The sequence below is a fragment of the Corythoichthys intestinalis genome, chromosome 10 (genome assembly GCF_030265065.1).
Source record: "Corythoichthys intestinalis isolate RoL2023-P3 chromosome 10, ASM3026506v1, whole genome shotgun sequence".
NCBI classification, from domain to species: domain Eukaryota; kingdom Metazoa; phylum Chordata; class Actinopteri; order Syngnathiformes; family Syngnathidae; genus Corythoichthys; species Corythoichthys intestinalis.
This window is the reverse complement of record NC_080404.1, coordinates 25,163,008-25,176,150: the sequence shown is the minus strand read 5'-3', so window position 1 is coordinate 25,176,150 and position 13,143 is coordinate 25,163,008. Positions and strand designations below refer to the sequence as shown.

The 13,143-nt window shown below is 39.0% G+C and overlaps 1 protein-coding gene across 3 annotated transcripts in view; it reads left to right on the top strand.

Annotated features, from left to right (window-relative positions):
* The window catches only part of epas1b (endothelial PAS domain protein 1b), a 54,790-nt gene extending 42,221 nt beyond the window's left edge, over positions 1-12,569 (top strand). For all 3 annotated transcript variants that reach the window (XM_057847661.1, XM_057847660.1, XM_057847662.1), the window contains 9 exons: positions 2,000-2,106; positions 2,857-3,004; positions 3,108-3,304; positions 4,129-4,352; positions 4,427-4,537; positions 5,412-5,923; positions 9,451-9,529; positions 10,009-10,183; positions 10,247-12,569. In XM_057847661.1, the coding sequence (XP_057703644.1) occupies positions 2,000-2,106; positions 2,857-3,004; positions 3,108-3,304; positions 4,129-4,352; positions 4,427-4,537; positions 5,412-5,923; positions 9,451-9,529; positions 10,009-10,183; positions 10,247-10,398 (1,705 nt within the window). In that variant the 3' untranslated portion in view covers positions 10,399-12,569. The remainder of the gene's footprint in view (positions 1-1,999; positions 2,107-2,856; positions 3,005-3,107; positions 3,305-4,128; positions 4,353-4,426; positions 4,538-5,411; positions 5,924-9,450; positions 9,530-10,008; positions 10,184-10,246) is intronic.
* Positions 12,570-13,143: the final 574 nt, after the last annotated feature.

Genomic DNA, 13,143 nt, shown 5'->3' with positions numbered 1-13,143 from the left:
GAGGTCATGGGTCTTCCAGCAGGACAATGACCCAAAACATACTTCAAAAAGCACTAGAAAATGGTTTGAGAGAAAGCACTGGAGACTTCTAAAGTGGCCAGCAGTGAGTCCAGACCTGAATCCCATAGAACACCTGTGGAGAGATCTGAAAATGGCAGTTTGGAGAAGACACCCTTCAAATCTGAGACCTGGAGCAGTTGGCCAAAGAAGACTAAACTGCATTTTTAATTGCAATCATTTTCTGGGAGAAATTGACCATTATCTGACAGAATTGCAGGGGTGCCAATACTTTTGGCCAGCACTGTTAATAAAATTTTAAATACATATATTTTTAAAAAGTAAATAAATTAAAATAAATGCAAATTTGGAAGTCAACTAAAGTTATTTTTTTAACAACTGTGTAAACGAAAATACATCAATAAATGCAATGCATCTTGAAAAACTGATACCTTAAATTATTTAAATATATTGTTATTCCGTGCTGCTCTTTTGGTTAGCAAACCAGTGAAAGGAACCAGCATTTGAAATCTTATTGACACACAAACACACACTCTTTGGTTACACAACCTTGTGCATGCAGACTTGTAATCTTTTCAAGCTGCTCATGCGGGACAAAGGTTTCTTTTGCGCTCGTATGCGCACGCGCGTGCGCGACTCCCCTACAAACAAGGGTCCATTTTTCTTTTCATCCAAAATTTGGGCGCCTCGAATTCTGCATCCAATTAAATGAATGAGGTTATTGAAGGTGCTGGCGCTCGTTAGAGGACTCGCACACATGCACTCGCACTTTTTAGTCAAAAGTGCCTCCTGTCAAAAAGTCGTGCGTCATTGGCGAGCACGCATAAGGGTTTGCACGGGATGGCCAGTAGAGGGCGGCAGACACGATCCCCGTGGAAGGCGATTATGTCGCAAAACCCGTTTTCTTTTTTCTTTCTTTCTTTTTTTTTTTTTTTAACTCGTTTGGCTGCCATTGAAGGGCGATAGACGGCCAATCCATTATGACTGAAAGTCTAAATGTCAAAATGTCTAGTGCCGTCAATGGTAGGTAAACTAGGGCTGCCACAATTAATTGACTAATCGTTCAGCAAATGAGTCGTCTATTTTGATTGTCAATTAACCGTTTAGAGACATTAACCTCAAAATTGTTTAGCCTAATTTTTATTCTCTTAATCCTTTGATGCCTGAATTTTCATTTAACAAAAAATAAATAAATAAAGTAAAAAAGCTTTGCAGTAATGCATAAGTACACAAAAATAATAGTAATTTAATATATTTTTTAAAATTCTCCTTTATAAAACTATTTGGAAAAAAGAAAGTTGTTAAATACTTTACAAATTTTTTTAAGTATTAATATTCCATGTTTACTTTTATTATTCTTTTATCTTTTAATGATTACCTTAGGATTTTCTCATTTTTAGCTGTAATTTTCAATTTAATTGTCTAAACAATAAAAAACGGTCAATATTTTTTTATTTTTGGACTACGGACAATTTAGCATAAATTAGTTGAATTTTTCTTTTATCCCACACAATTATTTTAGGTGTTTTTAATTACCTGACATGTTTCGGCGAACACTTCCACCTTTATCAGAGAGTCACTGGTGTTGGTGTGACGCGTCTTTATCAGCTGTCAATCTGACAGGTGAGTCACGCATTCATCCATTAGTTGATCACACAAACACCAGTGACTGATGAAAGCGGAAGTGTTCGCCGAAACATGTCAGGTAATTAAAACAACCTAAAGCAATTGTCTGGGATAAAAGAAAAATTCAACTAATCTATAAGTGTAGACAAAATGAACTCAGTAAGACAATTTAGCATAAATTCTGTTCTAGCGAAAAACAGGAGGTCAATACACTTGATTGACTTACACTTGCTGCACAACTAGATGCGGCAGGCCATAACTGACCCAGAGGCTGCCAGTTTTACATCAATTTGCCCCAAAAACATTGGCACCGAAACATGACCATTCATAATGTGTGTGTTGATATTTTTTCCAGAGTGAGCGATTTGATGGGCTACACACCCGACGATCTCCTGGGCCGGTCGGTTTACGACTTTTATCACGCTCTGGACTTGGACAGCGTCACTAAGAGTCACCAGAACAGTAAGACGCACACAAACTACAAAACATTCTTCATCGCCGGTCAACGAACTGGCGTCCTCTGCTTCCTTCCCACGCACTGTAGCAAATGTCACTTTGGGCCATTTACTAAACATTCTGTTCATCTCAGAGGTTACAATTTTCCCAGAATGGAGGTGGAGATCTTTCATGACTATGGGGGGGGAAAAATGTTTTTAGTGGCAAATATGATGGAATGCACTCAAAATTGATATAGTAATGCAAATTCCGCACCTGACTTTTTGAGTGGACATTAAACTGACTGGCCAAAAATGTTAAATGCATGAAGTAGTGCTGCAAACTAAAACTATCAAATAAGGAGGAGCATGCATATTTAACCTACAATGTAAAGATATCTAATTATCTACTAATACTTACGTAATTAGTAGTTTTGACATAAGACTGCTGTATATTAAGTTAGCGTAATGTCTTTTATTTAATTATAAATTCATTAATATTGATATTGGATCTAATTGTGTGGATTACTTGTGCTGCTTTTTTCAATAGCCTTGCACCCATTATTCACATAGAGTTGGTGGGGGAACCAATTTAGAGATGTCATAGTCCCAAAATTTTGCAAGTCACTGCAAATTAGGCGCCATCTGCTGGAAAAGATGTCATTGCAGGATCAGGTCTATTTATGGCGATAATGATGATGGACGTGTAAAATGTTGCTAGAAAGTTTGATATTGTTTTATTGTTTCGAGCTCATTTTTAATGTGTTTTTTTGTTCAGTGTGCAGCAAAGGCCAAGCAGTTAGCAGCCAGTACCGAATGCTAGCTAAGAGCGGTGGCTATGTGTGGGTGGAGACGCAGGCCACGGTCATTTACAACGGCCGCAATTCGCAGCCTCAGTGCATCGTCTGTGTCAACTACGTGCTCAGGTGGGACCAAATTTCGAGGGAACTTTCCCGGTTAAGTAACCCGAAAAATACATTTTCAGTGTTTTTTTTTTTTACTTTTTATTTTTTTAATTGAAAAACACAGTGACATCGAGGAGAAAAGCACCATCTTCTCTCTGGAGCAAACAGAGGCGCTGTTCAAGCCAAAAATGGCCGGCGTGTTCTTCACCGGGGAGAACGGAGGGAGCGACGAGGCGCTCTTCACTAAACTCAAGGAGGAACCTGAAGAGCTTGCACAGCTGGCACCGACAGCGGGAGACACCATCATCAGCCTTGATTTCGGTCTGAATTTTTGGGAAAATATTCTTCAAATTTGTAAAAAAAAAAAAAAAAAAAAAGAGGGGGGAAAGAAGCTATTTATATGCAAATTTATCCGAATATCACCCGCTTTTGGGGGTATTTAATGGAGGAGGGGCTGAAATTTGAGTAAAGTGTTCTCAAAAAAAAAAAAAAGAATTGTAGATATAGAATATTGCAAAATACAGGCACCAAAAAAATAATTAATGTAAGCTTTATTTTTACTTTCTTTTTTATATAATAAAAATACAGGCATCATATTTTGTAAAAAAATAAATATTAGTCCTAGTAGTAACAATAGAAAAATCATTTAAATCAACTGTACTTTATTTTGAATGTGTAGAGGCAGAGCTTATTTACATAAGAAAAAAAATTGATGTGTTCAATGTATTCAGATTTAAAAGCATTGTAGAGATTAGACATGTTTTCCCCCTTTTTCCCCAAAGTATACTTAAAAAAAAAAAAATTATATGTATATTTTGATAAATTATAAATTGATAAATGAAATACTGCACTTTTTTTTTCATTAAAAAAAATCTGCAATAGAGCGAGGGAAGCGAAGTTTGAAGCGCAAAGTAACGAGGGATAACTGTAGTTAAATTACATCCTTCTAGTTCTAATGTGACAACTTGGAAGCGATCTTAAAATTGCTTAAAAGGGCCTTTGTAAAAGCGATAAAAAAAAAAAAAAAGTCAAAAGTCAAAAATTCATTAAACATGCTTTTACATTTTGGATGAAGTGGACATAAAAATTGGCAGATTTGGCTTACTTAAAGAGACTTACTTACTTACTTGTTTGTGCTGTGGTAGGCCATCCTCTTTTTGAGAGACCAGCGCTGGCTTATGCCCAGCACCCCTCAGCCTCCATGCCCGTCCGGGGCACCCCGACCTGGGCCGACGAGATGCTGGAGGCCGCCACCCCTCCGGCGGTTGGCGACGTGTCCGGCGTGGCTGCCGCTGCCACCTCCACTTTCACGGCACAGCAGATCCCGCCGCCCTGCAGTGCCACCCCTAGTCTGAGTAGCTGCTCCACGGTGAGAGTGGGCCACGGCGCCCCCTAACATAGCGAAAGTGACATTTTAAAGAATCTTTTGGTGGTGGTTTTCAGCCCAGCAGCCCCGGCGACTACTTCAACACTACCGACGGAGAACTGAAGGTGGAGCTGACGGAAAAGCTTTTCGCTTTGGACACGGAGGACGACAACTCTGCAAAGACTCAGGTGTGTGAGTGTGTCATTTTCCTTTGGGGAAGGCAATTAAGAGAAACATCTTTAAAAAGCTGTAAATTGGCTTCCTTTTAAGAAAAATATTAGGTGCTGTCTGGTTTTACATTTCAACCAGCAAATTGTATATTAACAAGGGCCGCCACAAATGATCATTTTCATATTTGACTACTCAAATAGAGTATTCGCCTTATGAAAATCAGTCGTGAAACCAAAACTTGTGTGCTGAAGAAAGACAATAAATACTATGGAACCATGTAATTCTATGATAGTTTTCCAAAGCAAATAACCCAATTTGATCAGTCAGCTTTCTTCAAGGACGGCAGAAATAAGAATATTTACCGTTTTTTTCTCCCCATTTTATGTTCAAAGAAAAATAAAAAATATCTACTGTAAATAAAACAAACAAAAAAATACAATATCAATAAGACTTTGTTTTGTAATTAATTATTGAATTATTGAATTGAATTTTAAAAATTATTATTACCTATGTAATCATTACCTATGTAATTATTTATGTATTAATGGTTTGTGTAATCAACGAGGGTGTTACTTTGAAGAGGCTAAAAAGGTTTTTAGGGCAACAATATCTAATTCATTGACTAGTAGAATAGCCAATTAACTCTTTCAGTGCTGTTGACAATGATAGACATCCAATCATCTGGCGTCCAGTGATATCCCTCTGCTACTAATTTAAGAGTATGTCATTTGTAGTAGTTGTTGTTTGCTGCCGGCTCTCCCACTTAAATTCTATTGGATGTCTACTAGTGATAAACAGCAGAAGGATGAAAAGAACCAAATGATTTTCTATCATCAGCAATGGCACAAGAGTGTTTTGTATGAATTTCAAATTCTGGAATTTTTATCTCAGCGGGACTTGAGCGACTTTGACTTGGAGACGTTGGCTCCGTACATCCCCATGGACGGAGAAGACTTCCAGCTCAATCCCATCAACCCCGAGGCCGAGCCCCTGGACGCGGGGCCCCTAAGAGGCTCCCCGCTGATCGGCGGTGGACACCCCCCGTCCCAGCAGAGTTTCAGCAACATTGTCAGCCTCTTCCAGCCCCTTTCCTCCCCGCCCCGCAGGCAAGAGCGCTACTGTCCGCCAACCGCAGCCCCCTCCTGGGCGGAGGAGCAGGCCCGGGGTCAAGGGGCTCTGGACCCGAGGGCCAGTGCTTACGTGATTGGGCACGCGCAGAACCCGCCTTACCGGGCACCGGCCAGCACCCCCCTGTCTTCAATGGGTGGCATTCAGAACCTGCAGTGGCCCCCGGACCCTCTTTTGACTTACCATCAACAAGCGGTCAACAAGACATTTTCTATGGCGACCGAGCGGCAGCCATGTTTCCAGCAGAACCTGCTGCATGGCATGCAAAATGACAGGTGACGACACCCATGATTGAATATGTTAAAGAAACGGGGGTATTTTGATTGCTGTCAACTAGCAGAACGGGTCAAATTTGTGGCAATGAAAAGCTGCGTTTGGACCAAAGTTAAACTCTGCACGTCTTAAGATGTGTAATAATATGATTTTGATTTCCTAATATTACACCCTTCAAACGCAATTATATTGACATTGTATCGGAACCCAATTTTTTGGCCCAATACAGCTAAAAAACGTGGGCATTACGTTCTCTTCCGCTATTTTGTAAGCTTCCACGAAATAGCCACACTGCTCCGTGTACGAGTTCCACTGTTCCACAAGCTCATCAAAAGGAGATTGCATGATGTTACTGTTCTGATGTAATCTGGAATTGGGTCAATCCTCAGGCGCCAACAAACCAGAAAAATCACATTTCCTCAATGAAAACTAGCTTCATTTTTTATATTCTCCTCCTCGGTTCCATCTTCCACAAACACAATATTCATTTCCACTGATATGCGGATGACACCCAGCTCTACATTTCCTCAATGCCAATGTCTTCCCTTCGACCCTCCTCCCTCACCCTCTGTTTAGAAGACATGAACACTTGGTTCTTCTCCAACTTCCTCCCCAATAGCTCAAAATCCAAAGTCTTCCTTGTAAGAAACAACACTTTGCGCTCTAGTGGCAATAACTTCTCTATTACCATCAACAATGTACCAATCTCCCCTTCTACTCAGGTTAAGAGTCTGGGTGTCCTCCTCAACAGCACGCTCTCCTTCAGCTCCCATATCAACGACAGCACCAGATCAGCTTATTTCCACCTTCGCAATATTTCTCGCAGCCTCCCTTCTCTCACCAGCCATAACACTTCCACTCTTGTCTGCAGTCTAGTCACTTCCCGGCTCGATTACTAGTCACTTTACTAGATTACTAGTCCCGGCTCGATTACTGTAACTCACTGCTCTTCGGGCTCCGCCATGGCCTGGCCCTTCCCTACTTATACAATCTCCTCTGTATTAAATGCGCCTCCCTCCCCCGTTCACTTCGCTCCTCCTCTATCCTCCACCTTTAAGTCCCCCCCCCCCCCCCCCCCCCAAAAAAAAGCTTTTGGTCACTGTCAGTGTTGTTACTAACAGCGTTAGAATATAACGGCGTTATTTTTTTTAGTATTGAGTAATATATTTAATTTCTCATCTTGGCAACGTAGTTATATGACACGAGAAAAGTCAGAGAGAAACTGACTAACGGAGACGAGAGAGCAGAGCAGGAGTGGGTAGGAGGCAAGGGAGTTGTGACGGCGTTGCAAACGCGATGCTAGGTGGCTCCCATAATACCTGACTGTAGCTGATAGCCTACAAACTACGCCCACATGATGCTATGGTAGATGTCACATAATATAGAACTAGATGCAAATGACTGACACGGTGGCATTAGCAGCATGTATAAAGAACTAGATGCGTTAGTAAACAGCCGCCATCTTAAAGCAGTAGACCTCTCAGAAAGGCTCTGTTGTAGAGAAACCTCCCAGCGAACCTAAGTGTTTTTATCTAAAATGCTCCTAAATCAGCAAAATCATGACTTAAATCTATATTTAAATGATGAAACAGTTTTAAAACTTACACATGTCGAAAGTAGACAGAAGGGAACTAATGAAATAACGGCAGCAATATTAACAACTTTAACAGTTGATTCACAACATTAAATGACTTCCACACATAGCAAAGATTACCATCTAGTTATCGCAATATCTGCAATACCCCTGTGTATAGTTAAGTTTAGGGTAAAGAATTGGGCTAGGGCCAATTGTCCCCAAAACCCTTTAAACTTCACATTGTGTGACCTTTTTTTTTTTTTTTTTTTTTGAGGAAAAAAAAACATGAAAATAATCACCAGTTACTTTGCCAAGTAACTAATTACTCTTACATTCAGGTAACTGAGTTACTAACACAATTACTTTTTGGGAGAAGTAATTTGTAACCATAATTTTTTAAAGTAAGATTAACAACACTGGTCACTGTGCTCGGCAGCTCTGGAACTCCCTACCCCTCGATCTTCACAATATATCTACCCTCTCACTTTTCAAATCAAGATTCAAAACACACCTGTTTACTCTTTCTTACCCACCATGATTCTTATCTCGGTTTTATCTTGACCGCCTAAATTTTTATGTCCTTTTGTCCTGCTTTTAATCTAATTTTATGATTGTTTTGTTATTGTTGTTATGGTATTGTGTTCCTATCTCTCTTGTGATGCGTCTTTACATGTCTTGAAAAGCGCTCTAGAAATAAAATGTATTATTATTATAATTAGGGCTGTCAAACGGTTAAAATTTTTAATCGAGTTAATCACAGCTTAAAAAACAATTAATTGTAATTAATCGCAATTCAAACCATCTCTAAAATATGCCATGTTTTTCAGTAAATTATTGTTGGAATGGAAAGATAAGATACAAGACGGACATAAACATTCAACATATTGTACATAAGTACTGCTTTTGTTTTATAACAATAAATCCACAAGATGGCATTAACATTATTAACATTCTTTCTGTTAAAGGGATCCACGGATAGAAAGACTTGTAGTTCTTAAAAGATAAATGTGAGTGCAAGTTATAGTAACTTTATATTAAAACCCCTCTTAATGTTGTCGTATTAATAAAATAAAATTAGCGACTTAACTGTTCTGCCCAAATGCATGATGGGAAGTTGGGCAGCCTCAGTGGTGACTGTCAGTGGTGGCTACAAATGGTATACAGTATGTTTTGCGTTGTGTTCAATTAAGCGTGTTAAGAAAAAGATCGTCTCCTGTCATTCTTCCCCACGTCGTTCGCCACAGTACTTATATTTGTTGTGAAAGAGTTGCCAAAGCTTTAGCCAATATAAGGGGCGGTCCAATGAACGCCTGTGTCTGCTCGTATTTTTCTGCCTTTTCGCTCTCAATGTGCTAAAACGGCGTCATTGTAAACTGTTTGAAGCAACGCATGAACGGGTCATTCCATGCATGCGCTAATTGCATCAAATATTTTAATGTGATTAATTAAAAAAATAGTTAACATGCTAAATTTGACAGCACTAATTATTATTATTAAAAAACGGTTGCTGGAAAGTCGCCACAGCCAAAAAGGGTTGCGGCGAGGCAAGAAAGGACCAAGAAAATGTTAGACTGATTGATAGATAGATACCTAGCTTGGTTAAAAAGACCACGCAGGAGGTCGATGTAGCTTTTGTGAAGGTTGGTAGCTGCTCCCTCTGGTTGCTGTAATTTCAACCCTTTTTATTCAGGGGAAAACAAAAAGATGTGATGTGAGGGGCAGGAAAGCAACATAGAGTACAGTAGAATAGAATGGACTACATTGGGGCCACGTGGCCAAGGACAAAGCAAAGGCTGATTCGACAGAAGTTATCCTATCTGGTGAAGTAAGGAAAGCGTAAATGTTAACTGTGCACATTAATTCTAAAACACGACGAGAATAAAACAACACACCTTAAAGAGCATCATTTATTATCCATGATTGTCGACGAATTCAACGTGTGTGTTTGCCTAGGTCCGTGGAAGATTTGGGGCGCAACTACAGAGATGCGAGTCCGGTCAAAAACATCAAGCGCTCCTTCGGGCAGATGATGGTGAGTTAATTAACATTCAGCGACTATGCATGAACAGGTATCGGAGGATTACAAGTTACATAAAGTGATGTCAAAATAATGAACATACTGTCGTCCAATTCAAACATATGGATGTCCAATATTCTCAACTGACTTGCTGTTATTGATGGTGATAGACGTCCAATCAGTTTGAAGTTGAAGGGTTGGCAGCAAATGAAGGAACGTTCATTCGCTGCCATTCATCTACTGTTTATAAAATCATTTAAACGCATAGAAAGCAGTCGGATGAAAAGAGTCAGATGAAAAGAGCCAGATTATTGGACGTCTGTCACTGTCATTTGCACTGTTAATGAGTTGTTGTTTTTTTTTAGGACAATAACTTTCCCTACAGTAATATATGAAAACAAGTGCTTCCTCTTGGAAAAGCACCCCACAAGACTTCGCTTTCTGTATACTTTTGTCCATGTGGCTAATTTATTTATTTTGGTTGTTGTGTTAAGGGTCAAAATCGGGCGCCAGGAAGCTTGCAAAAGAAAATGAGGGGTGAAACGGACACTCGAGCGGGACCCTTGCCCGATACAGTCTCGCCCATCCAGATGATGCTCGGCACCAGAATCCCGTGTTTCAGCGCTCCGCCCCAGCACCGAAAGTCTGAATATCCCGGAAGTATGACGGGTGAGGCACAGCTCGACGTTAGCGACTTGTGACCCGCTTTCCTCACATATTTCCCCCTCGCAGGTCTTGCCAGTCGTCTTCTGGGCCCATCATTGGAGCCGAATTTCCTGCCCGAGTTGACCCGCTACGAATGCGAAGTCAACGTTCCGCTGCAGGGCAACCTGCACCTGCTCCAAGGCTGCGACCTGCTCCAAGCTTTGGATCAGGCCACCTAGAAGCAAAGCCCCTGACCGCCCAACAGGCATTCGCCTCATGCACACTAAACCTGCCTTAAAGCCATTTTGTCATTCCAGTCACTAACTAGGTGGCTAATGCTAATATTACACATATGTGCACACTTGCAAGCCCGACCCACCTGCGCAATTTTTGGACCTTTTTCAAGCTAATTTGAGCCAAATTGTTCCCGAGAGTTGGAGAGCCTACTCGTTTTTGTTGTTGTTGTTGTTTTGTTTTGTTTTTTAACTCCTTGGCTGCCAGGCTGCCATTGACGGTGGTATTACATATGAGTGACAAAAGATACACATAATTTGACATCTATCATCGTCAATGACACTTGCTGTTAATATATTTGGACCACTCAGTACGCAAATCCAGCCAAAATGTCAATGAAAATAAGATGCTTTATGACAAATTTGATTCCCAAAGAGAGGTTTTTCTTTTGACACAAAATGTCAGATTGTTTATGAGAAACACAATCCGGATTTAAAAACAAACAGTCTGGAAAAAAGCTTTTTGCTTTTGTTTCATGACAAAAGACAAAATAGAGCGCTTTAAGTCCCAATGCTGCCTTCATATAGTGTCGTAAATATGGTAATTACCACTTGTCGAGTGGAAAACTGCAAGTGAACGCACCCTCTAGTCGTATTTTCTATTGGAGAACTGGGATTTTATGATGATACCGGAGTTTCCCAGATGAGTGGACCTTTTACTTTTCAAAATGGCGGTGCACAAACAAGAAGTTGTGAATGGTAAGAAACTAGAAGTTTTTTAAGATTATTCATAACCAGCTTTGACTTTTTTGATGGCGCATAATAATGTTTTGTACACATTAATAAAATAATAATTTCTATACCAAGTGTGATTAAGTGCTAAAATGTTCAGTTACAGACAAAACCTTACCTTTTGGATGTTGATGCATTCTTTTGCATGCTTTTTTTTTTCTCCTCCAATCAGGGGCGGATCCACCAGTGACATGGGGAGGGGGGTTGGCAACTGCCACCCTAAATGATAGGCTTGCCACTCCCAATTGCCACCCCAGTCGGCACTGATGAAAACTTAAATTTTATATTTACTGCCATCGATTAAGTTGGGGTGTCAGTGAATATTCTTACAATAATAATAATAATATAAAAAGTTAAGCACAAGTGAATTGAATTCTATCAAAATGTAAAACGATTCCATTTTTGGTATGCCATTTTGTGAAAAAAAAAATCAACAAAATTCTTAGATCAAAACTGATGGGCATTTTTTATCGCTTTAGATAAATTGGAACTGATTGTGTCTGTCATTTTGTATACAATCGATCGAAGGCCTTTGAATCATATCGCTGCAGAATACCGTATCATTGTTCAAAGAATCACTGATGTTTTATATCATCAAGAAATATTTGTCACCTTCGAAAAGTTGCTGCCTCCCTCTAGCTACCTCATAAATATTTTTCTAGATCCGCAACAAAATCACATGAACAGGACACACTCGTAATTCAAGTGGTAGGGATCATCTTTCCCAAGTCATGTGAAGGCAGCATTAATTAAAGCATCAAAAGGGTTAAAGTCCAAAATTGGTTCGTACAAATTTTTCGTCAAAGTTCTGATTTTTGTTCGCTTGAGAAAAGAAAAAGTTTAACTCCATTTTAAACAAAATTTGTACAAAACACATTTCTCAAATTGACAAAATAGCTTTTTTTTTTTTTTTTTTTTTGCTCATCCCAAAAATTGGACACAAAATTCATACATTTGAAAAGAGCTTTACCCGCTTGAGAAGCATGCAAAATGTACGTTTTCAGAGTCCAAATGCGTACGTGAAAGCATGTTTTTCTCAACAACGCAAAATAAAACTTATTTATCTCCCTGACAATGTCACAAGCGCTAGCTGCTGTCAAATGACAATAAAACATTTTTATATATATTAAGCTATTATCCAATCTGTGGGAAGTATTCACACATTAAAAAAAAAAAACGAAAAAAAAAAAACATGCAATACAAGTACAATCTTGATATGCTCCACTTGTATACTTCTACTTTGTTGGATGTTATTTTATTGCGTGACCACAGGGTGTTATTGTTTTTGTATTTTTTGTTGTTGTTGTGCAATTTGTGATGAGGCTAAAAGTTAACCACCGTCACGAGAGGATTACAGCCACATTGAAAAAAAAAAAAAACAGCCCTATGAATCGCATGATCGGCCATAGTTTTGCCATTTCACATTATATATTCATTAAAATGTGTTACTACTTCATTGGTTGCCATTGTTTGTTATAGACGTCCAATCCATTTGAAAGCGAATGTTTGTTCATTCGCTGCCACCCTTCCCCCTTCAAATGGATTGGATGTCTATCAGTGACAAACTCCGCAAAAAATAATTATTTCTCACAACATTTGTTAATTCCCAAGACCACTTTATGATTTTAATCTCTTAAAATGGAGACGTTATTGTTTAATTATAGTCCTGTTGCACTCTTATGAAATGACATCTTTATGTAAAATGATGACTTTTTGTCCCTTACAAAATTTTTTATGACTACAAAAAAGTACTTTTTTTCTCACCATTTTTTTTTATTTTTATTTTTTTATTTTGTATTACTTTTCATTTCCATCTCAAACTGTTTTTTTTATTCCAACTTTTCCCCCATAAACGTTAACTATGTTTTTATTTAAATTTGTTACTATTACTTTGACTTTGTTGTTAGAAAATGATTACTTCCTCCATAATATAATGGCTTTTAGCTTGTAAATTTGCCA